The 20656-nt window shown below is 42.9% G+C and overlaps 2 protein-coding genes across 5 annotated transcripts in view; one reads left to right on the top strand and one right to left on the bottom strand.

The window, feature by feature from the left end:
- The first annotated feature begins 320 nt into the window (after nucleotides 1-320).
- Nucleotides 321-13996, top strand: TNFRSF13B (TNF receptor superfamily member 13B). The gene is made up of 5 exons (XM_058157512.1): nucleotides 321-420; nucleotides 7790-7933; nucleotides 9799-9915; nucleotides 11442-11669; nucleotides 12809-13996. The coding sequence occupies exons 2-5, from the start codon at nucleotides 7828-7830 to the stop codon at nucleotides 13066-13068; spliced, it is 711 nt and encodes a 236-aa protein (XP_058013495.1). The 5' UTR covers nucleotides 321-420; nucleotides 7790-7827; the 3' UTR covers nucleotides 13069-13996.
- Nucleotides 13997-19693: 5697 nt separating this feature from the next.
- The window catches only part of USP22 (ubiquitin specific peptidase 22), a 60060-nt gene continuing 59097 nt past the window's right edge, over nucleotides 19694-20656 (bottom strand). For all 4 annotated transcript variants that reach the window (XM_058157189.1, XM_058157187.1, XM_058157186.1 and 1 more), the window contains one exon: nucleotides 19694-20403. In XM_058157189.1, coding sequence (XP_058013172.1) covers nucleotides 20296-20403 — 108 coding nt within the window. In that variant the 3' untranslated portion in view covers nucleotides 19694-20295. The remainder of the gene's footprint in view (nucleotides 20404-20656) is intronic.

Raw genomic sequence — 20656 nt, forward strand, 5'->3', positions numbered from 1 at the left:
AAATGCAACAAGGGAGTAACAATAAAGGTCCCACCCAGGAAGAAATTTCCTCATTCTCAAAAGTTCTGGGTAACTTTGAGCTGGCATCTCCCACACCAATACCCTGTTGACATTTACAAAGCAAACTGAATAATCTTTTTCTGGAAGAAGAGAGGTTAAAAAATGACTGAAGTTGAGTTTTTGACGTTCCCTAGGGAGGGAAACTCAAAGAAGGACCTCCTTCTGGTTCGGGTTTTGTTGAGTTGGTTTGCATCTGAAGCCTAGGAGGGGAAACCCCCAGGAAACACACAGAGAGACTCTAATCAAATGAAGGACTCATAATAAACCCCACAAGCATAGGATCAGGGACACATCGAGATGACATGAAGAAGATGACCATCAGCAAAGAGAAGTTCAACTCGGTTCAGCAGGGGGAAAAGTGTAAGTCAAATCTGATATTTTTTTAAAAAAAGTCAAAAATTTGACCCTTCAGAATACAACAAAAATTTGATTTTACACGTACTGACTGCGCCTAAGATGGTATTTGCGCAATACATAGTCAATCATTCAGTGTATCATCTAGGTGTTTCTTCTTCTTCTTCTTCTCCTTCTTCTTCTTCTTCTTCTTCTTCTTCTTCTTCTTCTTCTTCTTCTTCTTCTTCTTCTTCTTCTTCTTCTTCTTCTTCTTCTTCTTCTTCTCCTCCTTCTCCTTCTCCTCCTCCTCCTCCTCCTTCTTCTTCCTTCTCCTATCTTCATCATTTCTTGATTTTTCCCCACTCCTTTGTTGTAACATTCTCCCCATAATACATTTATTATATCATTTTCTTATTCATTATTATAATACATTTATCTATCTCTCTTCTCTAACCAATTATAAAATTGTCTCCATACCTTATAGTATTCCTACTCCTCTCTCTCTTTAATTATCAAAGTCAATCTATTTGTTTCTGCACAATCTAATATTTTCTTAATTATTTCTTCTTCTGAAGGGACTTTTTCTGCTTTCCATCTTTGCGCAAATACTATCCTTGCTGCAGTTATTACATGTATAATCAAATATATCTTTTCTTTACTAACTTTCTCTGGGAGGATACCCAGTGGGAACATCTCCAGTTTTAACTCTCTATGTTGTTCAAGCATTTCTTCTAACCATGTTGTAATTTTGATCCAATAGTTCCTTGTTTCTGGGCATGTATTGTATGTTTGTTTGTCTATAAAATAAAAAATATGTATTTAAAAAAAAAGATTGTATTTGCACATCAAGGAAGTGTGAGGAAATCCCGTCAGATGAGAGAGTGATTCAGAAAATAATGGAATGCGCAGAAATGGACAGATTAACACTTATCATTAAGGACAGAAAAGAAACTGAATATTTTCTGATGTGGGATGTATTTTATTAATGGCTAGAGAATAGAAACAGAAGTTAGGAAAGAAGAGATATAAGAAGAGAAAATGTTACTATGGAGAGAAGTTTATGATGATGCCATATACTATTGTAAGTTATCTTGATATAGAATTATACTATCAATGTTAATGTAATGAATACATTACACTGCAAACTATGAATTTTCAAATAACCGTACCCAGTTCACACACTGTTTGATGGAGATGAAAAGTATTATAAATAAAATAAATAAAACTTAAGGAAAAAAAAAGAATTGCGTGTGGCTTCCAGAAACTTTGGGTCCAGCCCCAGATGGCATACGAAAGTTGCTACCAAATTGTAAAATTTAAACCAGATGGGAGGGAAAGGATTAAATGAATGGAAAATAATTTCAGGGTTTATGTTTTAATTCAATTTAAGGCCACGTGAAATAAAATCACATCGAGCTTTTTTGGGGGAGGGCCCACTCCACATTTCCTTTCTGGAGTGCAGAATTGCTGCTGGTCGGAGGTCAAACTCTTTTCTAAAAAGTAGTGATGCTTGCAATAAAAATATCACTAGATGTGATTATGGTGGGCTTAGCTCACCAGGTTCAAAGCTTGGAGAAGTTTAAACCTCTGAGAGCTGTCTAGGTGCATGGATTGAGCTGAGTTGAGTTGTTGAGTTGAGCAGTGCCATAAATCATTGGTGTGGGCAAACTTGGGCAATCTTGTCTAAGCGCCATGATGCACCCACTCGAGTTGCCAAAGTAAAGAAATAAACCTATCCTTGTGAACTCAGGGAGAAATGCCAAAATACCACACACGTTTGGTTGTGAGATTGGCAACAGATTTTTTTTTTTAAAGAACGGCTTCTTTTTAAAAAGCCAGTGAATAACACATTTGCAAATCTCCTCCATTTTCTCGTTGCTTGTTTTGTCTTGTCTTTTTCGAAGTTGTATCTGCCTCAGGAGCGGCTGCTATTTTTCTATTTATTTATTTATTTTTGCTTCAAGGCTTCAACGAATGAGCCCTGCAGATTGATAACAAAAAGAATTGCGAAGGAATTAAAACTTTTTGGTCTTCGTGGTTCCTAAGAACAGATCCAATTTTTCTTTTTTGTTTCTCACAGCGATGAGACAAGTCAAGTGCCTCCAGGAAAATTTGGCAGCAAATGCAAATAATCTCAATTCAGTCTCCCAACAGGCTAGATGGGTTATTTTCTAGTCTTTTCTGAAACTCCATAATTGTTTTTCAACCTTGGTGTTTTCTTTTGACACACAACCCAGCTGCAGGTGTCCTCCCGGACAGGTGGACTGGGGGCCCTTAACCCTTCTGCTATCTCCATTTCTCTGGTCTCTTAACTTTTTTCTTCTCTGGAAAGGACTGATCCAGAGAAGAAGAATACAGAATATCAGCGTTGAAAGAGACCTTGGAGATCTTCTAGTTCAATTCCCTGCTCAAGCAGGAGACCCTATATCCATGATGGCGGACTATGGGCTGTTCTTCTGGTTTGTGGCACATTTGTGGGCGCTGGAAAACACCCTGAAAACGGCCTTTTCTGGGCATTTTTTGGGCCATTTTTCCAGGCTGTTTTTAGGCCATTTTCAGGGTGTTTTTCAGGCTCTTTTCAGGTCTGAAAAACGAGCAAAAAACAGACATGCACATGCCGGCCAGCTGGTCTTTGGGTTTCCAGTGCTGCAGCACACATGCTTGCACACGCATCCCGAAAAGGTTCCCCATCACTGGTCTAAATCATTCCGGACAAATGGCCGTCCAACATCTTGAAAACCTCCAATGATGGAGCACTCACAACGTCTGAAGATAAGAAAGAAATTTCTCCTTAGTTCTAGGTTGGATCCGTTTCTGATATTCTTCCACTCATTACTTGTTGTCCTGTCCTCGGATTCTTTGGAGAATAGGTAGGTCCCTTCTTGTTGTGACGGCCCTTCAAAATATTGGAAGACTTAGATACAGATTAAGAGAGTCGGAAGGGACCTTGTAGGTCATCTAGTCCAACCCACCCACCCCCCTGCCCAAGCAGACCCTACACACCATACAATGTGATTTGAAAGGAAGGAAAAAAGGTATTTATTTTCTGTTCACATTTGGAGTTTCCATCCGGGGAAAACTGTCTCGATGACTTGAAGCTGACAAATACCGAAGGATTAAGTGTGCATTGCTCCTTCTTAACTTCATATTTTTTGGAGGAAACGGCCGTTCACGAGTGGGTAATGATAGCTGACAACTTTGTTGTTAGTTGCGAAGTCATGTCTGACCCATCGTGACCCCATGAACAACCTTCCTCCAGGCCTTCCTGTCTTCTCATGTCACCCTGTAGTCCTTCTCTTTGTTAGCCTAGACGTACCAAGCTCCTTCAAATGCTCATCTTCTGATTTAGCCTTTAAAATAAATAAATTACAGAATAACTAAGTTGGAAGGGACCTTGGAAGTCTTCTAGTTCAACCCCCTGCTCAGGCAGGAGACCCTAAACCCCTTAAGACAAATGGTTGTCCAATCTCTTCTTTAAAACCTCCAGTCATGGAGCCCCCACAACTTCTGGAGGCAAGTTGGTTAATTGTTCTGTCAGGAAATTTCTCCTCAGTTCTTGGGTTGGTTGTTTCCTTGATTAGTTTCCATCCATTGTGTATTTCTTGTCCTCTGGAAGGGAAGTCAAGTAATTAGAGGGAAATGAGAAAAGACAGGATTTAATCAAATAAACGACCAGGGAAAAACAGTTTAGAAGAGCTGGTATACAAGCTTCTTCTTTTAAAGGTTGGATTCGCTCCAGTAGTGCGTAGCCCTCACTGATATGTTTATCTTTTGCATATCCCTCCCCAAAAAAACATTATCTACAGTTTTATTTCCTAGCCTGGGCATTTTGCCTGAAGGAGGGACCCATCAGAGTCACAGAAAGCTTTGTGTTTTTAAAAATCATGGGACGAGGCTCTCTGTCGCAATTCCTACAGGCAACTGCCGCATTCAATCTGCAATAGCCATCTTCCAATTAGGTCTAAAGATGGCAAAACTTTGGAAGTTTCTACTTCTGCCCATCAGCCTGCTGAAAATGGGAGGAGTCTTCTTTAAAAAAAATATCTTGGTTGGTTTTCTTGTTTTTATTATTATTAATTTTATTAAATATACACTTTAAAAACATTAGACATGGTGTGACTTGTCTGGTACAAACTTTTCTAACACTTTTTCTTTTGTCTAGATTACAATATAACATCATGCATATTCCATATATACTTTTTGTACATTCAATCACACTCCAGTTACATACATACTCCCTTCGTATCTATTCAAATCCTGTTTACTCCTATCAAATATTTCTTATATTATTTGATTTATTTTTCTCCCCTGTTCCTCACTTTGTTTCTAATTCTCTATTCCTACATTCCTCCTTTTCTCTAGCCATTTATAAAATGTATTCCAGGTTACATAGAATATATACCAGGTTACATAGAGATGGTATAGGGTTTCCTTCCTTGGCCGGGGTTTGGACTAGAAGGCCTCCAAGGTCCCTTCCAACTCTGTTGTTGTTGTTCTTCTTCTTCTTCTTCTTGTTGTTATTATTATTATTATTATTATTATTATTATTATTATTATTATTATTATTATTAATTCCGATTCATCTTTGTCTTTTGAGCTCCATTGTTGACCTGTCCATTTCTGCACAGGTCAATATTTTGTTGATTATTTCTGCCTCCTGTGGGTTCTCTCTGCATTTCCAATTTTGTGCGAAGACCTTCGCACAAATATCTTGGTTGGTTTTCATAGAGCTTTCTCCGTGCAGTTTGATTTTTCTAATGTAAATTACAAAAAAATCTTATTTCGACGCAGCTGAGGTTGCGAGAACATAAAAGTTCCATGTGGGAAACGCAAAGATGGTGGAATCACACACAGCCCTGTGTGACTCGTACTTTGCTTTCGCTTAAGTTGCGGTGTCAGTTTTGTTGAGTCATTGCAAGGCGGGTCAGCCATTACAGTTTCCATCCAAAGCATGATGTAGAGTCTTTGTGGATGAACTGGGCCATTGTGATTCATGCAACACAACCTGGTTAAAATAAACCGCACCTCAGAGTGATGTATGAATCAGACTTTAATGCCAGCCAGGTTCTGTGCGTGATCTTTAAAGTTTCCAATGTAAAATTAAAATTTCTCCATCTTGGAGCATTAACATGACACTGGAGTCACCTGTGTCACCATGAATAGAATAGAATAGAATAGAATAGAATAGAATAGAATAGAATAGAATAGAATAGATTTATTTATTTATTTATTTATTTATTCAAATTTATATACCGCCCTATCTCCCGAAGGACTCAGGGCGGTGTACAGGCATTTAAAAGACATATAAATACAATATAAAACAATTAAAAAACTGATTCTAACAAGCCCGTAAATTTAGAATTAAAATATCAAATAAAACCCAATTTAAAACCAATAATTTAAAATCTAGCTCAGCCCTGCACAATTAAATAAATACGTTTTAAGCCCGCGGCGGAAGGTCCGGAGGTCCGAAAGCTGACGAAGTCCGGGGTAGTTCATTCCAGAGGGTGGGGCCCCACAGAAGGCCCTTCCTGGGTGTCGCCAGCCGACATTGCCGCCCCGACGGCACCCTGAGGAGACCCTCTCTGTGAGAGCGCACGGGTCGGTGAGAGATATTCGGTAGCAGTAGGCGGTCCCGTAAGTAGCCCGGCCCAATGCCATGGAGCGCTTTAAAGGTGGTCACCAAAACCTTGAAGCGCACCCGGAAAGCCACAGGTAGCCAGTGCATCCTCGCAGGATGGGTGTTATCACGGAGCCACGAGGGCTCCATCTATCACCCGCGCAGCCGCATTCTGGACTAACTGTAGCCTCCGGATGCCCTTCAAGGGGAGCCCCATGTAGAGAGCATTGCAGTAATCCAGGCGAGACGTCACGAGTGCGTGAGTGACCGTGCATAGGGCATCCCGGTCCAGAAAGGGGCGCAACTGGCGTACCAGGCGAACCTGGTAGAACGCTCTCCTGGAGACGGCCGTCAAATGGTCTTCTAGAGACAGCCGTTCATCCAGGAGGACGCCTAAGTTGCGGACCCTTTCCATCGGGGCCAATGACTCGCCACCGATGGTCAGCCGCGGATTTAGCTGACTGTATCGGGATGCCGGCATCCACAGCCACTCTGTCTAGAATTCTTTATTGGCCAAGTGTGATTGGACACACAAGGAATTTCTCTTTGGTGCATATGCTCTCAGTGTACATAAGGAGAATAAAATACATTCATCAAGAATAAAAAGATACAACACTTAGTGATAGTCAAGGTTACTAATAAGCTGTCAAATCGTACTAGGAAACAAATACAAATAATGTAAATTGAAAGATACAAGCAACATGGTTATAATAAGTGGGAAGAGTTAGGTACTAGTAAGGAAGAGAAGACTAATAGTAATACAGTTTTAGTAGTTAATTTGACAATGTTGTGGAAATTAGTTGTTAAGCAGAGTGATGGCATTCGGGGGGGGAAACTGTTCTTGTGTCTATTGTTCTGGTGTGCAGTGCCCTATAGCATTGTTTTGAGGGTAGGAGTTGAAACAGTTTATGTCCAGGATGCGATGGGTTTATAAATATTTTCACAGCCCTCTTTTTGACTCGTGCAGTATACAAGGCCTCAATGGGAGGCAGATTGGAAGCCATTGTTTTTTCTGCAGATCTAATTATCCGTTGAAGTCTGTGTCTGTCTTGTTTGGTTACAGGGCCAAACCAGACAGTTATGGAGGTGCCGATGACAGACTCAATAATTCCTCTGTAGAAGTCTAGCTGTGTTTATTGAATAAAATCCCAGTTGCACAACGCATGAGTCATGTAGGGCATGAATTGAATGCACACAACACTGCAGGGTGAAAAAAAGAAACCGTATTAGTAGTAGTATCGCTCTATGTTGCGGTAGTGAGATCACATGTGGAATATTGAATCCAGTTCTGGTCGCCATGATACAAAGAAGATGCCCAGAGCCTAGAAAGAGTGCAGAGAAGAGCAACGAAGATGATTTGGGGCGCTGGGAGGCTAAACTGTATGATGAACGGTTGGGGGGAACTAGCTGTGTCTAGTCTAGACATAAACTAGGATTAAGGGTTATATGATAGAGGCAGTCACAGAGATGAGGGTGAGATGAGCAATGGCTGGAAGCTGAGCAGAAGGAGATTCAACCTGGAATTAAGGAGAAATTTCCTGATAGTGAGAACAATTTATCAATGGAATAGCTTGTCTCCAGGAGTTGTAGATGCTCTATCGATGGAGGTTTTCAAGAAAAGATTGGACAACAATCTGTTTGGGATGGAATAAGGACTCCCTGCCTTGGGCAGAAGGGGTTGGATTAGAAGACCTCCGGAGTCCCTTCCGACTCTGTGATTCTAGGTAGCCAACTCTATCAGACTTCTTTTTCTGCAACCTGTTGTTCCGTTTTTAGAGACCGCCCTGGATTCAGACGTGCGCTTTCAACGGATCATGCCGTGCTCGAAAGACCAGTACTGGGATGGCCTTCTGGGTAACTGCGTGTCTTGCAAATATGCTTGTCAGCCGCTCAAGTTCCAGGGATGCGCCGATGTCTGCAGTAAGCATCTAAAAATGATGTTTTATGGCTTCCCACTGAAATTGTTGCATTGTTCGGCCATTTTGGCCCTCCAAAGCAGTCCACGGATCACGGTAGAACTGGGAGGGGGGAGATATTTGCCCTTCCAGCACCAGTAGAGGTGCTGCAGATGTGGTTGTTTGTTCAGCTCCAGCGAGAGGACCCTACCACTCAATGCTTTACCAAGAGACCTTCTTCAACCCATTGACCTCCAGATGTTTTTGGAGGATGAGAGGAGGTTGATCGAAGTTCACGGTAACCAGCTGTCCGGGTTTTGATCAAGGATGGTCAGCGTATGGCTGGTTAGATGTTACTAAATCCCAGTTCTCAGCATCACGGACCATTTGCCATGCTGATCTAAAGGTTGATGGGCGTTGAAGTTCAGCAACCCATGGAGAACTTGCTTCTCTGTTTTACAACTCATGGATGACTGGGGATATTTAGGGAGGTAGCAATGTATGAAGTGGTCTTCTGTTGGTATATGTCGTGTCCCACTCCTCCGCTGACGGCCGGGTCAGGGAAATCCGAATCAGGTGTGCCTCTGCAGCTCTGCCAAAGTCCTAGCAAAGTCCTCAGGGCAGGCAGGAAACCAGAAAGTGACTTCAGCAAGATATGTTTAGACTTTGCCTGACTCAGAGAATGCCAGAAAGTAGGTCCTTTATATAGGCCATGGGGTGTGGCTCCATGACTCAGCACTTATCCAGGCCTCCCCCTCCCTTCCTTCTGTTGCCTCCATCTATCAAGTCTTCTGACGCGAGGGTCACTCCAGTCTGCAGCTGTTGGCAATTGACCTCCCTCAGGCTCACATGCTGTGGAGGAGGGGGAGGGGTCTAGTTGCTCCATTTGCCTGGGCATGGAGCCAGAGCTGGGGGCTGGAGATACTTCCTCCTCTTCAGCCTGTCTGGGCATGGAGCCAGGGCTGGGGCCGGGAGGCATACTAGGACATTCCTCCATGTTCGGAAGCAGATAAGAAGGCCCCGGCTGTGGTGAGATCGGACGAGACACAACAGTATATACCAGGAGTCAGCAACCTGTGGCTCTGGAGCCGCATGTGGCTCTTTCATCCCTCTGCTGCGGCTCCCTGTCGCTCAAAACGTGCACCACAACCGACAACGTGCACTGACGCACAATTTATTAAGTTTTTCAACCATGGATAAATCCAAGAAAAGAAGTTTCAGAAGAAAACAGAATCTTTAGTTCAACTACAATTGCTAGTTTTGTGGCCGCTCGGGAAATAGCCAGGCAGGGGGAAGGGTTTTGTGGCTCCCGGTGTTTTCTTTTCTGTGGGAAACGGGTCCAAATGGGTCTTTTGAGTGTTTAAGGTTGCTGAACTTTGGTGTAGAACTACTTCCTTTGCACATCTGCAGAAGGTGGGTTGCTGGGAAGCCAAATAAGGAAGGAGCTGTCCACGCCCCTGACTCCCAAAGTGTTTCCTGAATTGGCTTTCATGCTCTAAAACAGAGAGGTCCAACTTTAGCCACTTTTAAGACCTCAATTCCCAGAATCCTGGGTGTTGAAGTCCATGAGTCTTAAAAATGGCCAAGGTGGGACACCACCACCACCCGCTCTAAAGCGCCTTTGACTACGCATCCTTTGCCAAGCTCCAGAGCTTAGCATCCAGAGATGTTCAAGGACGCAGGGAGATGGAAAGGAGGGGAAGTCACATCTCCTTTTGCTGCATTCGCTGTCTCGAGGATGCTGCTGTTTCCATGGCTACAGGCTTGGCTAGCCAATGAGCAGCCGGCCAGCCAGGCAATCGGGCGGTGGTCCCTTTGTGGGTGGAGAAAGAGATGGGCAGATTCCTCTCCCCTTTGCACAAAACTCTCTTCTCGCTTTACTCCTTGTAGGCTCCTTGGAGTGCAGCAAGCAAGAGGGATCCTACTACGACCAGCTCCTGAGAGAATGCGTCAAATGCTTCAGCATCTGCGGGCAACACCCGAAACAATGCGTACCTTTCTGTAGAAGTAAGAGCCGAGGAGGATCTTTCTCAAAACGGCCGGCTGGAGCTCAAGGAAGATTCCTTTTTCCTCTTTGTGTTTTCCAACCCAAAACTCAAGGCACAACCCAGAATTCTTCCCCACGGCCCAGTTAGTTACGTTATGGGCAGATTTGGTCACAAAGGTGCCCAGGGAGTGAAAAAAAATGTGGCAGGGATACAACCGTAGTTACCTCCTGAAAGCAAATCCTTTGCATTTCTCAAGGAGGAATTTTTTTTCCCCCACAGGTCACAAGGAACCCCAGCAGTGGTTTTATTTTTTTTTTTAAAAAAATCTTTCCCAGATTGTAAAGGTTCCCCTCGCACATACATGCTAGTCATTCCTGACTCTAGGGGGCGGTGCTCCTCTCTGTTTCAAAGCCAGAGAGCCAGTGCTGTCCGAAGACGTCTCCGTGGTCATGTGGCCTGCATGACTAAATGCCAAAGGCGCACGGAGTGCTGTTCCCTTCCCACCAAAGGTGGTCCCTATTTTTCTACCTGCATTTTTTACGTGCTTTCGAAACTGCTAGGTTGGCAGAAGCTGGGACAAGTTAACGGGAGCTCACCCCCTTACGCGGCACTAGGGATTCGAACCGCTGAACTGCCGACCTTCCAATCAACTTGCTCAGCATCTTAGCCATTGAGCCACTATGTCCCTGATTGTTTACTGATGGGCATTAAATTCCCAATTCTTAGTGGGCATCAATATCATGCTTAATATAGTCATGAAGAAGGGAATGTTATATGCTGTGGGTTATTCTGCTAGCTGAATTCGTATTTTATTGCATTTATTGACTTTGGGTTTTTTTTGGTTTTAAGTTTTTGGTTATGGACCAAATGAATATTATTGATGGAATACAAATCCTGTAACCATCTGCCAACACCAACCTTTGCTTGGGTAGTCAGCTCAGAGTCTAAGTTCCCCAGTAGAATATTTGTAGCTCAGGGTTGAGCTGTGGGGTCCTTGGTGCTCTCTAAACTTGGTGGTTTTCTAGCAGACATTTCATGACCCAACTAAGTAACATTATCAGTGCTAGGTGGTGGCTTGTAGCAAACTCTCCCTCTCCCTTTTAGCACTGATGATGTTGCTTAGTGGTTCATGAAACATCTGCAAAAAAACAACAACAACAACCAAGCTCAGAAAATACCAAGGATCTTTAGTCCTCCTCCATTCAACAATCTCCACTCCCTTCTAGCACTGATAATGTTAGCTAGCTTGGTAATGAAATGCTTGCAAGAAAACTACCAAGCTTGCTAGTCCTCCTCCTTTCTACAATCCCCACTCCCTTCTAGCACTGATAATGTTACCTAGTTTGGTAATGAAACGTCTGCAAGAAAACTACCCAGCTCAGAGAGCATCAAGAATCCCACAATTCCCCAGATATTCATAGGTCTGATCTGTTTGCATCCAAAATCCAGAGGCCACACGTCAGAATTGGTACTGAAATAAATCAAAGTGTGGGCTAAACATTTATTAACTCTTCTTTCTCTCTCTCCACCCCATCTGACTTCCAGAGCCCTTTACAACCACTTTACCAACCCCAGCTACTCTCCAGCCTCTGCAGCGCAAACTGGATGCTACCTATGACCAGCAGGTGCTGCTGTACATGGCCCTGGGATTCTCCCTTTGCATTCTGCTCTTCTCCTTGCTCTTGACTTGGTTTTACTTTCAAAGAAGGGGGGATGAGAAGTTTTGTCGAGCCAGCTCACCGCCTTGCCATAAAAAGGGAGATCTACCAAAAGGTACACGCTCTTCCTTCTTCCGGTTGAAGCAATGGCCTTCCTTGGGTGCTTGTGAACATGCTCGGAAGATTCCTGTGTGTAGGTGGTTTAGCAATGAAGCCATTTCGAATAGAATAGAATAGGAATAGAATAAGGTTAGGGTGGAATGGAATGGAATAGAATAGAATAGAATAGAATAGAGAAAATAATGGAAAGGAATAGAATAGAATAGAAAATACGAAATGGAATGGAATAATAGAATAGAATAATAATAGAATAGAATAAAATAAAAGAATAGAATAGAGAAAATAATGGAAAGGAAAGGAAAGGAAAGGAATGGAATGGAATGGAATGGAATGGAATGGAATGGAATGGAATAGAATAGAATAGAATAGAATAGAATAGAATAGAGAAAATAATGGAAAGGAATAGAATAGAATAGAAAATATGAAATGGAATGGAATAATAGAATAGAATAATAATAGAATAAAATAAAATAAAAGAATAGAATAGAGAAAATAATGGAAAGGAAAGGAAAGGAAAGGAATGGAATGGAATGGAATGGAATGGAATAGAATAGAATAGAATAGAATAGAATAGAATAGAATAGAATAGATAGTAGAGAGAGTGTGCATAAGTACATTAATGTGCCTATTGTCCCCGTCATTGTATTTTTATTCTCTGGCTCTTGTTCTCGTTTTTGTTTGACAAATTCCAATAAAACAAACAGACAGACAGACAGTCAGAATAGAGTTAGGATTAGGGCTAGGGCTAGGGTTGGAATGGAATGGAACGGAACAAAAAAGAAAAGAAATATGGAAGGGACCATGAGGGTCTTCTACTCCAGTCCTCTAATCAAGCAGACACCATCTCAGACAAGACACTGTCCAGTCCTTTCTTAAAAACCACCAGTTGACTCAGCTTTCCATCCTTCCATGGTCGGTAAAATGAGGACCCAGATTGTTGGGGGTGGGGGGAGGAGAGAAAGGCTGACTCCATTAAACTACTTAGAGCTGTAAAGTCCTGTGAAGCGGTGTATAAGTCTCAAGTGCTATTGCTATATTTTTCAGCGCCACTGTTCACTTCGAACGGTCCCTAAATGAACTATTATAAATCGAGGAGTTATCAAAATCATGGTTTTTTTGTTTTTGTTTTTTCAGATGGTCTCATGGAAGCGGGAAGTTTCGGAAGCGACTCCGGGGGCAACCAGACTCCAGAGCCGGTAGAAACCTGTGGCTTTTGTTTCCCAGAAGTGAGTCCTGCCATCCAGGAGACGCGGGCGTGCCCGAGGCCGTACCAGCTCGAGATGCTGGCTGAAGTTGCTGCTGCTATCCCTGGCGGGATGGTCCCTCCCTCCGCGGAAGACTGCCGTTTCCAAATTATATGTTCTCCTTCCCAAGAAAAGATGCCGATGAGCTAAGCCATAAATGAAGGGAGGGGGGAGGAGCATAACAGGTTCCCGTCCCTCTCAAAAAAGCTGCTTGCGTTGTTGAGGTCTTGAATTGTTAAGGGCCCACACCTGACAAGGAAACTGAGTGGTGATTTTGTGTGGTTGTTTTTTTTTAAAAAAAATCTTTGCCAGATTGTTCACTCATGGGCATAAAATTCCCAGGTTCCGGGTGAACATCAAACATAAATGCTTGTTTAAAAAATAAAAAAGTCCTCAAGGAAAAAAAAAATTATATAGGTAGTCCTCGATTTACGACCGCAATGGAGGCCAAATTTCCGGTTGCTGAGTGAGACAGTGAAGTGAGTTTTGCCCCATGTTACGACCTTTCTCTCACCACCGTTGTTAAGTGAATCACGGCAGTTGTTCAGTTAGTAGTCACACGGTCATTAAGTGATCCTGGCTTCTTCCTCCATTGATTTTGGTTGTCAGAAGGTCGCAAAAGCGGGGGACTCTGCATCCGTCATAAATGTGAGTCAGGCTGCCAGGTGTCTGGATTTTGATCCCGTGACCACAGGGGAGGCTGCAATGGTCGTTAAAGTGTGAAAAACGGTCCCAAGTCACTTTTTTCAGTGATGTTGTAACTTCGGTCACTAAATGGAGCCGTTGTAAGACCAGAACTACCTGTTTGCTGCAATTTGTCTTGCTAGCTGCTTTCTGTTGCATTTGTTCACTTTACTTTTTTTTTTGGTATGTTTGCTTAAACAAATGGTTGTTTACCTGTACATGTGTTTGCCTTCCTGGTATTTTCAATAAAATTTTCAGAGGAAGATCTCCAGGGAAGTGGTATTTCTATGGTCTTCCTCTGTTTATCTCTTTTTTTTAGACATTAAGAATTAAGAATTGTTGCAAAGGCCTCTTGGCTTTTTAAAGGTGGTTGAGAGCAGACACAAAAATAAGAGCTTCCATGCACTATTTTAAGCCTTTGGAAATCTCAAAAAAGGGCTCCCGGAGAAAAGGTAGATAAAATACAGATTAAGAGAGTCAGAAGGGACCTTGTAGGTCATGTAGTCCAACCCCCCCTGCTCAAGCAGACCCTACACACCGTACAAGATGATTTGAAGAGAAGGAAAAAAAGTACTTATTTTCTGTTCATAGTTGGAGTTTCCATCCAGGGAAAACTGCCTCGATGATTTGAAGCTGACAAATACGGAAGGATTAAGCGTGCATTGCTCCTTCTTACTTCACATTTTTTGGAGGAAACGGCCGTTCACGAGTGGGTAATGATAGCTGACAACTTTGTTGTTAGTTGCAACCCCATGGACAACATTCCTCCAGGCCTTCCTGTCCTCTCCCATCCTCTGGAGTCCATTTAAGCTCACGCTGACTGCTTCAGTGACTCCATCCAGCCATCTCACTCTCTGCCATCCCGTTCTTCTTTTGCCCTCCATCATTCCCAGCATTAGGCTCTTCTACAGGGAGTCCTTCCTTCTCATTAGGTGGCCAAAGGATTTGAGTTTCCTCTTCAGGATCTGGCCTTCTAAAGAGCAGTCAGGGTTGATCTCCTCTAGGACTGACCAGTTGGATGGCCTTGCAGTCCAAGGGACTCGCAGGAGTCTTCTCCAGCCCCAGAGTTCAAAGACCTTCAATTCTTTGGCGCTCAGCCTTCCTTATGGTCCAATTTTCACAGCCATCCATTGCAACTGGGAACACCAGAGCCTTGCTGACTATATGCACTTTTGTTGGCAGGGTGATGTCTCTGCTTTTTTAGTATGCTGTCTAACTTCGCCATAGCTTCCCTCCCCAGGAGCAAGCGTCTTTTAATTTCTAACTGACAATTTAAAACCACCCTCTTACACGGAGTTGCATTTCATTCCTCCTCTCCAACTTTTTGTCTAAATGACCAAAGAGGCATCTGTTAGTCAGCTTCCCTTTCAAAATCCATAACTCCATCAAGGAAAAGATAGAATCCCCCCCCCCACTTTTTTGCCCCAGGAAAGATGAAACACAGATTTGAAGGGATCTACTGCTGAGAAAATCAATACCTATATACAATTTAGACGGATCTTTCCTGACCAAGATGGTGATGGGAGAAGAACCAGTGGAGGAGGGGGAATATCTCAAGAGCCACATTTTAGGTACGGCTTGGCTCTAAGCCAAAGCACACAAAGGGCTTTGGGAGAAGTAAATTATATCAATGGGATCTTATGGTTGTAGACTGACCACAACCCAGTTACAATAAACAATGTGTCTTTGGCTGAAACCTTCAAATGAATAACGTCGGTTAGTGGTCAAAGTAAAGGCATACCCAACCTCCCTCTGGCAACAAATGACATCAAAATGATCAAGGTACTATTCAATTCAGAGCCCACCACCCACCCACCCACGGGCAGGCCTTCCTTCGGTTACCTAGCAACCAGAGCACAAGCTCTGCCCCTGCGTGTGAGCCAATGGCTTTCTTTAGCACGCGGGAAAGGATGACGAGGATGCAGCAAAGATACCAGAATTGTCCAAACAACATTTCTGGATTTGCTTTCAAATGATAAGAAGGGGAGGGGAGGGGAGGGGAGGGAAGAAAGAAGAAGGAAGGGAGGAGAAAGAGGAAAGAAGGAAGGGGAGGATGGGAAGGGAGAGGAAGAAAGGATGGGAAGGGGAGGGAGGAAGGAAGAGGAGGATGGGAAGGGGAGGGAGAGGAAGGGGAAGGGAGAGGATGAAGGGGAAGGGAAGGGAGAGGAAGGGAAGGAAGGAGGATGCGAAGGGGAGGATGGGAAGGGGAAAGGAGAGGAAGAAGGGGAAGGAAGGGAGAGGAAGGGAAGGAAGGAGGATGGGAAGGGGAGGATGGGAAGGGCAAAGGAGAGGAGGAAGGGGAATGGAAGGGAGGAAGGGGAGGACGGGAAGGGAGAGGAAGGAAGGAAGGAAGGAAGGGAGAGGAGGGAAGAAGGAAGAAGAGGATGGGAAGGAAAGGGAGAGGAAGGGAAGGAAGGAGGGAGGATGGGAAGGGAAGGGAGAGGAAGAAGGGGAAGGGAAGGGAAGAAGGAGGAAGGAAGGGGAGGATGGGAAGGGAGAAGGGACAAGAAAAGAGGTGAGAGAAAAGAGGAGAGAAGAAAGAGAAGAAGAGAAAGCCGAGAGAAAAACGGAAGAGAGCAAAGCCGATTTCTTCTCTTACACTGAAAAGCAAAATTAGAAGCACTGAAATCCATAGAAAGCAAGAGGCAACATGGATTTTTGAAGTGAACCAAACATGTTTTTACTTATAGGACTAATAGATAAAAAGTTAGAAAGTAAGTTGGTGAAACTGATAGCTCTTGTTGAGATGAATAAATTAGCTTCTTTGATTAGAGAAAAGACACCATCTACACTGATTGGTGTCTGGAAAAATCTCATGGAAGTTTTGCGTACAAGTGAAAAATATATGAACTTATGATTTAGAGCTCTGATGATCAGACAAGATAGATTATTGAAAGAAGAGTATTATGATAATAAGTTTAGAGTGAGCTTAAAATATAACTGCTATGAAGATTATTGGAAGCCACTTCTTTCCTTTTTTTTTCTTTCTTTCTTTCTTTCTTCTCTGTTTTTCTTCACTTTTTTTCTTCGGCTATTTGTGTTCTTTTCCTTTTTTCTTCATATTGTGCTAGTTTTTATCTTCTTTCAAACATTTCAATAAAGTTATATAAACAGTTAAAAAAGAAAATCATTGCATGATTAAAGCAAAGGAAGAGTAATAGTGACCAATTCCAACATTACACAGGGGAAAATAACTGTCCAAAATAAACCTACTCTTAAAATTAAATTACAAAAAGCAGAAAAGATATACATAAACAATGTAAACAGCTATGTACTTTGGACAAATTCTGCAATTACAATGTGCACAAACATGGTTCCATTTTAGGCCAAGATATTATGAACAACAATTATATGATCTGAATTTCAATTTGATTAGTAACTTAGAGCACTCTGGATAAAAGTGCCTTTAAATCTGGGCCCATATATTGATAGAAATTTTCTTTTAATTAACATCTTGGTTGCTTTCTCAAATCTGTTCCAAAATAGAAAACTTAACTATTAAGTCCTTTTGTCCCGAAAAGCAGAAAAGGGTTAATTAACAGTTATTGCTACTTCTTAAAGAGGTTTTTTTCTCCCTTTTTTGGGGGGGCATGTAACAATAAAAAGGAAATAGAAGGTTTTGGAGGTGGAGAAAAAGTATTACACTCAAGAGTTCAGCCACAAGAGGGTGCCATAATTCCATTTTAGAAAGAATTTTGAACTTCAGGGTCATAAAGCAGAAAAGGCCAGTTCCTCTTCCTCCCAGGCTTACATTATTTAAAAGGAAACAGGGAAGATACAATCACAACACTCACAATGGCCCCTTCATCTGCAGCTATAAAGTGGCCACACTGTTAGGAAACGGCTGTTTTATTTCATGTGAATATTGGTTTTAAATTTATCTTGAACGAACCAATGAAGATTCTGGAGAGTGACCTAGAATAGATGCAAGACAGGGTAAGATTTTAGGATTAAAACCTTTGTGAGCTAATATTCCTGCAGACTGGGAACAGACCCATCATCGTAATTTTGAATTTTCTCGTTCACCACAATAAGTTTTCTGAGCAGGCCACAATGCCTTCAGAGTATAGCTTGGGGAAAAAAGCCATGTTACAAGAATTATAGGTAGTCCTTGGCTTATGATCACAATTGAGCCTGAAATGTCTGTTGCTAAGTGAGACATAAGTATGTTTTGCCCCATTTTACTGCCTTTCTTGCCACAATGGTTAAGTGAACCACTGCAGTTAAGTTGGTAACACGGTTAAGCGAATCTGGTTCCCCCACTGACTTCGCTTGTCAGATTACAAAAAGTGATCGCATGACCCCCGGGATATAGCAACGGTCATAAATATGGGTCAGCTGCCAAGCGCCTGAATTTTGATTGCGTGATCAAAACAGTTGTGTGAAAAACGGTTGTAAGTCATTTTTTTCAGTGCCGTTGTAACGTTGAATGGTCACTAAACGACCGGCTGTTAAGTCAAGGACTACCCGTATTGTTGTTCACCACAATATAGTTTTTATGCTAGAAAACAATGAACCTTAAATAGTAAATGCCTTGAACGGCAGACGGACATCTAAAGGCCTCTGAAGAGCCTACAGGGAGCACAAGTCAAGCTCTCTCCAACTAGACAAATATTTTGACAAGGTTTAAATTCTGTAAGTATGAATTGTCTCAAAACCAGTATATTCTCTCTTAAGCTGGTGGAAAATTACCAGACTGGGTCAGCCATCTCTAGAATACCCAACAGACTCCTAGGCCATAAGGAGCTTTGAAAAATTAGCAATGAGGCTTGGCTAGTTTAAAGGAAGAGAAATGTCTTTTGTTTTTTTAAAAGGCAGCTTTTTGTCAGCTGAACAGAAATCCAGCTGGTATTCAAGTCATCATCGGTGGGCCTTTTTCTTCTTCAGGTCCCTCCTTCACACAGAAAGGTAAACTTGTTTTGTACAGATAAAAAGAGGTGTGACAAAACCACTTCCCTGCGGTTAGTGGGCACACGCGCACACACGTGTTAAGCATCGCAGCCTAAACGTGGTTTTATTTCTTTCTTTTTCATTTTAACAAGGCAAAGAAGCCGTTTTCTTCCTAAGTGACAAATAAAACGTGGCCCCGCCTCTTGGTAAAATATACAGCCCATATGGGCTTTGGTGGTGTCTAGACAGTGCCTAGACAGGAGGGGGTGGGGGGAGAAAGGGACAAAATAAATGCATTTCTGACAACAACAAAAAAAACAAAGCAGTTTCCAGGAAGAAAGGACAAAGCCAGAAGGCTTTTTGTATGCAGAGACAAACAGAGAGAGAAAGAAAGGAGAAAGAAAAAGAAAGTAAGAGAGCCAGCGAGCGAGAAGAAGGAATGGGAAGAGAAAGAGCGAAAAAGAAAGAAACAGAGAGAGAGAGAGAGAGAGAGAGAGAGAGAGAGAGAGAGAGAGAGAGAGAGGAAGGAATGGGAGAGAAAGAGAGAGAGAAAGAGAAAAAGAGAATTAAGAGGCCAATGAAAGCAGAGTTTATAGGAAGTTTTTTGCTTAGGAAGAAGAGTCTAGTAGTTGAGATTAATTTCCAAAAACAGCACCCAGTCCTCCAAAGTGGCAGATGGCACCTTTTTCAAGGCCAAGGGGTCTCACGAGGGCAATATTTCTTTGCAAAGGGAAAATGGGGAAAGAATCGCCTCCCAACCGCCCCCACCCCCTGCCCCGAGAGATCAGCCTTATTTACATCCAAACCACCCACCCGCTCCCTCAACCACAATAAATAATCAAGACCACTTTGTTGTTGTTTTTTACAGTATAAACATGCCAATTCATTCATTTTACTGATGGTTGCAATTATGAATTTCATTCTTACGGGCGTAAAACGATGAACAAACGTACACGTGTAAAGGGCTGGGGGCGAGAAATTAATAAAATAGCAATGTATAGAAAACAAAAAAAGGAGGGGAAGGGGAGGGGCTCTAGCAGAAACCTAGTCTGTTCCAAAAAGGACGGTTCTCCCACCCCCCCCACCATCCCCAAAATTACCTGTGACTTAAATAGAGGCAGGTTTTGGTGCCTTCGCCACCACGCCGGTCCCGTCAATCTGGCCTCTGGTTAATGGCTTTTCCGAAAAACAAAACAGCCTAATCATTTCATACTGTATTTATTTAATAACTAAAATTCACAAATAAAAAGGTACTCGCAAAGTCCATCTCGTCGCGGCGTCCCCAACTCTCCTCTGTTTTGACTGCTTTCAAACCCATGGGCGATGATAAAAAAAAAAAAGGAAAAAGGAAAAAGGAAAAAAAAAACGGGCCTCGGGGTATTTTTGTTTTTTTTTAATTAACTGTCGTTATGATTGGTCAGTTGGAGCTGAAGCACCAATGGAGAAGATGCTTGATGGAGAAGATGAGAGCACGTACACACACACACCCGGCCTTCCCGCGCACGTCTCGGAGGAACGGCGGGACTCCTCGGCTTCCCTCTATGTCCCCATCGAGAGCAACCTTCGCGCTATTCTATTTCTTTGCTCAAAAGTCACTGACGGCAGCCTCTGGTTAGGTTTCCCCCTCCTTCTGTCCTTGCAGGGCCGCAAACCTGAGGAACAGAGTTCATTTATTTTGTATTTTATTTTTTAAACTCCTCTAGGCGGTGAGCCAACTGGCAAGCGGGTCCTGTCGCAGCTCGGGGCCAGGTGTCGAATGGGTGTCGTTGTTATTTTTTTTCATTTCAGGTAGTGTTGTGTGTTTTATCGGAAGTCTACCACTCCTTTCGCTTCCTTTCCTTTCCTTGTCGCGTCGGCTGCTGAGCAGGCTACTCGTACTCCAGGAACTGTTTGTGATAGAACAGCAAGTATCTGCGGAGTAGGGAGAAGAAAGGTGGCTTGTAAGAGTTAGGTTGATGTGGGGCTCTCCGCATACGATCTGGCTCCCCAACCCCCAGCCCTCTTAAAAGCAGAAAGGATTTTTTAAATAAGGGAGGGACGGTTTCAGGGAAGGGTTTTTGTTCCAGGTTCATGTGGTGAGAGTCTAAATAATTCAAGGCCAGTGACTCATTAGAGGATATGGCTGGGCTGCTGAGGGCTTGAAAGCGAGTGACACAGGATTGAG

This window comes from Ahaetulla prasina, chromosome 14 (genome assembly GCF_028640845.1).
Source record: "Ahaetulla prasina isolate Xishuangbanna chromosome 14, ASM2864084v1, whole genome shotgun sequence".
NCBI lineage: Eukaryota > Metazoa > Chordata > Lepidosauria > Squamata > Colubridae > Ahaetulla > Ahaetulla prasina.

What these genes read in the sequence shown, in the direction of transcription:
- TNFRSF13B (XM_058157512.1), top strand. Translation starts at nt 7,828, where the DNA reads ATGCCGTGCTCGAAAGACCAGTACTGGGATGGCCTTCTGGGTAACTGC. An exon ending in GGGATGCGCCGATGTCTGCA is followed by an intron (nt 7,934 to 9,798) that starts GTAAGCATCTAA and finishes TACTCCTTGTAG; the next exon opens with GCTCCTTGGAGTGCAGCAAG. An exon ending in ATGCGTACCTTTCTGTAGAA is followed by an intron (nt 9,916 to 11,441) that starts GTAAGAGCCGAG and finishes TCTGACTTCCAG; the next exon opens with AGCCCTTTACAACCACTTTA.